The sequence below is a fragment of the Cynara cardunculus genome (genome assembly GCF_001531365.2).
Source record: "Cynara cardunculus var. scolymus isolate 2C chromosome LG 1, CcrdV1, whole genome shotgun sequence".
Taxonomy (NCBI): Eukaryota; Viridiplantae; Streptophyta; class Magnoliopsida; order Asterales; family Asteraceae; genus Cynara; species Cynara cardunculus.
In genome coordinates, this window is record NC_037528.1 from 6,206,220 (window position 1) to 6,208,951 (window position 2,732).

Here is a 2,732-nt window from a genome sequence, read left to right on the forward strand (position 1 = left end):
ACATGTCCGAAATTCCCACAACTTGAAAGGGGCAAGCTAGAATCTGCAAATTATGGACCAACTTGTTGTCAAGCCACAGTTCAACCCTATCTTATTCTAAGCATAAGTAAATCATGATAATTCATGTATTATACCATGTGCAACCCATGTACTTAAAATCGATGTAATGAAAGGATAATGGTTATCAGTCTTCCTTACAAGAAACATAAAGAGTTGGGAGGCCTAAGCAATAATAACCCTAACAACATTAACTATCGACCTTGAATTGAGAAGGAAAAATGAAGACGAAAACATAGCCTTAAACGGATTAAAATCAAAATTAAACAGTATTGATATCCCAACATAAACCCATGAGAAGTCATGGAAGATCTAAATCCATATCCCCATCAGTTTGATGGACCAGCACCATCTGCCCCCATAGACCCAAAGCCAGGAAAAATTGGTGTAGAAGTGGTAGCAGCCTCCACCATAAGCCTTTCGGCTTGCTTTTCAGCGTTGTTCCTCAATTCCAACATCGCCGCCTTCAATTTCTCAAGTTGTTCGGCATCTAAAGTATCTATTGGACCATTCCACCAATGACGATCTTGCCTCTCTTTCTTTATTAAGTCAAGTTCTTCACCGGTCTTTTTCTCAGCTTGCGTTTGAGAAATCATGTCGGTAAGCTCGCTGTTGAGTTGTTGGATGGTGGCATTGCGGTAAGACTCCATATATTGAGACATGCGCGGATCCGGAGGAGGAAGTTGTTCCATGTAGCGATCTAAAATCGCCTCAACACTTGGAACACCATATGAGATTGGCTTTTTGGTTGGGGAAAGCATGATGATGGCAAGCTCCACCCCACAAAGGGTGGAAAGCTCGTTTGCCTTGCTGATAATACCAGAATGTCGCTTAGAAAACGTGACGGCCAAGCTTTTTTCATCTAATATCTTTGTCATTTCAATCTTTTGGCGACCTTTGGTCTTTTTGGCCGGCGTCATTTGGAGGATGTTTTTCTAGTAGGGTAACAAATTGGGTTATTTATGTTTCTTGTTTGCTCTAGGAGAAAATAACAGATATTTAAAGAGCCTTCTTGCATTACCTGCATGTGTTAGGTGCGTTCATAATACCATTAAGTTTGCTGCTTTATGGATTTTATTTTATTTTAAAATAAATTTACTTCCATGTATGTTGGTCTTGTTTGACTGAGTTGTTTATGTAAGGAAAATGATAAATGCTTAGAATATCTCCATTGATATTTTTTATATTTTTTTGTAAATAGAAAAAATCAAAAAATTAAGCAAAATTACAATCAATGGTTTTTTTCTATTTTTAGAGATTTCATAATTAATTATATTATTAAAAATATTTGATATATTGTCGACCCAATAAACTTTTAAACAATCAAACTACTTTTAGAAAAACTTTATATGATATTGTAATTTTCACCAAACATTTTGTAAACCGGTAATTTTTTAAAAAAAATTCATAAAATGCTGGTTTTCTATAGCTAAATATACGTTGATTTACGATTTGTAATAATCATATCATTAATTGTGTGAAAGTTTGATACATTTTAATTATTTATAAAACTATTAGATTAAAAATACTTGTATATTAAAATCTTATATTGACGGGCTTCATGAGCTTTATTTTGGTGGAGACAAAAAGTAATTAAATGTATTTCTCTTTATCGGCATTTAGTATTTCTTTTTCCAATTTTGAAAATCTGACGGAACAAGAAAATATGATAGCAAAATCTCTAAAAACCATTTTTTTATCTTGGAAAAGTTAGATTTTTCATTTACAATCTCTTCAATAGATATTTTAAGTAATTTCTCCGTTCTAAAGATTTCAATATTTAATTATAATATTGAAATATTTGATATATTTTATATCCGACAAATTTTCAAACAACTAAAGAGGCTTAATTTACATAACAATTTGTAATTTTCAACAAACTTCTATGAAATGATAAAATTTTAATAGGTATACAATGACTTAAAAATATAATAATTAATTAATTATTTGAATGTTTGGTAAATTTTAATTATTTAAAACATAATAGATTAAAAACTTATATATTGTTGGATTATTTTACATCTAAATATTACTATAAATAATTTTTTTCTCAAAAAATTTGAGATTCTTTAAATCAAGACATTAATGCTAAACCTTTATTTTTCTCACAACAAAATTATTTTTATTTACCTTTATTTTTTATATGAATCTATTTATTTTTTATGTACTTCCGTTTTCACATAAATTCATAATGTTAACAAATATTAAGGATTCATTTTTATTTTCTATATATAACTAAAAACTATTATTTTTAGGTACACATCATATCATCTTTTATCAATATAACAATCAATGTTATCAAAAACTTTTATTGTCGCTTATCTTTCATTTTAACTTCTTTTTTTTATTTAAATGAGCTTAATCGTTTTTATTTACATCAAAAACATTTATTTGTATTCTCCGTCTCGTGTTCCCCCTAATTATTTTTAATTTTTTATTTAAATATAATATACATAACAATTTGTTATTAAAACTATTAACAATTTATATTTATTTTTTACATAACAATCAATATAATTAAAAACTATTATGTTCACTTTTTATCAATATAACAATCAATGTCATTGAAAACTTATATTTATAAAAAGCAAATTTTGAAAACTTAATCAATTATAATATTTTAAAATGTAATTGAAACAAATTTCTAATAATGTAATATTGGTTAAAAAAATTCA

The 2,732-nt window shown here is 27.9% G+C and overlaps 1 protein-coding gene across 1 annotated transcript; it reads right to left on the reverse strand.

Moving 5' to 3' along the window:
- Positions 1-386: 386 nt before the first annotated feature.
- On the reverse strand, positions 387-977 carry LOC112526657 (agamous-like MADS-box protein AGL62). The gene has a single exon (XM_025137036.1). It carries the CDS (start codon positions 975-977, stop codon positions 387-389), a length of 591 nt encoding a protein of 196 aa, XP_024992804.1.
- Between the last annotated feature and the right edge of the window lie 1,755 nt (positions 978-2,732).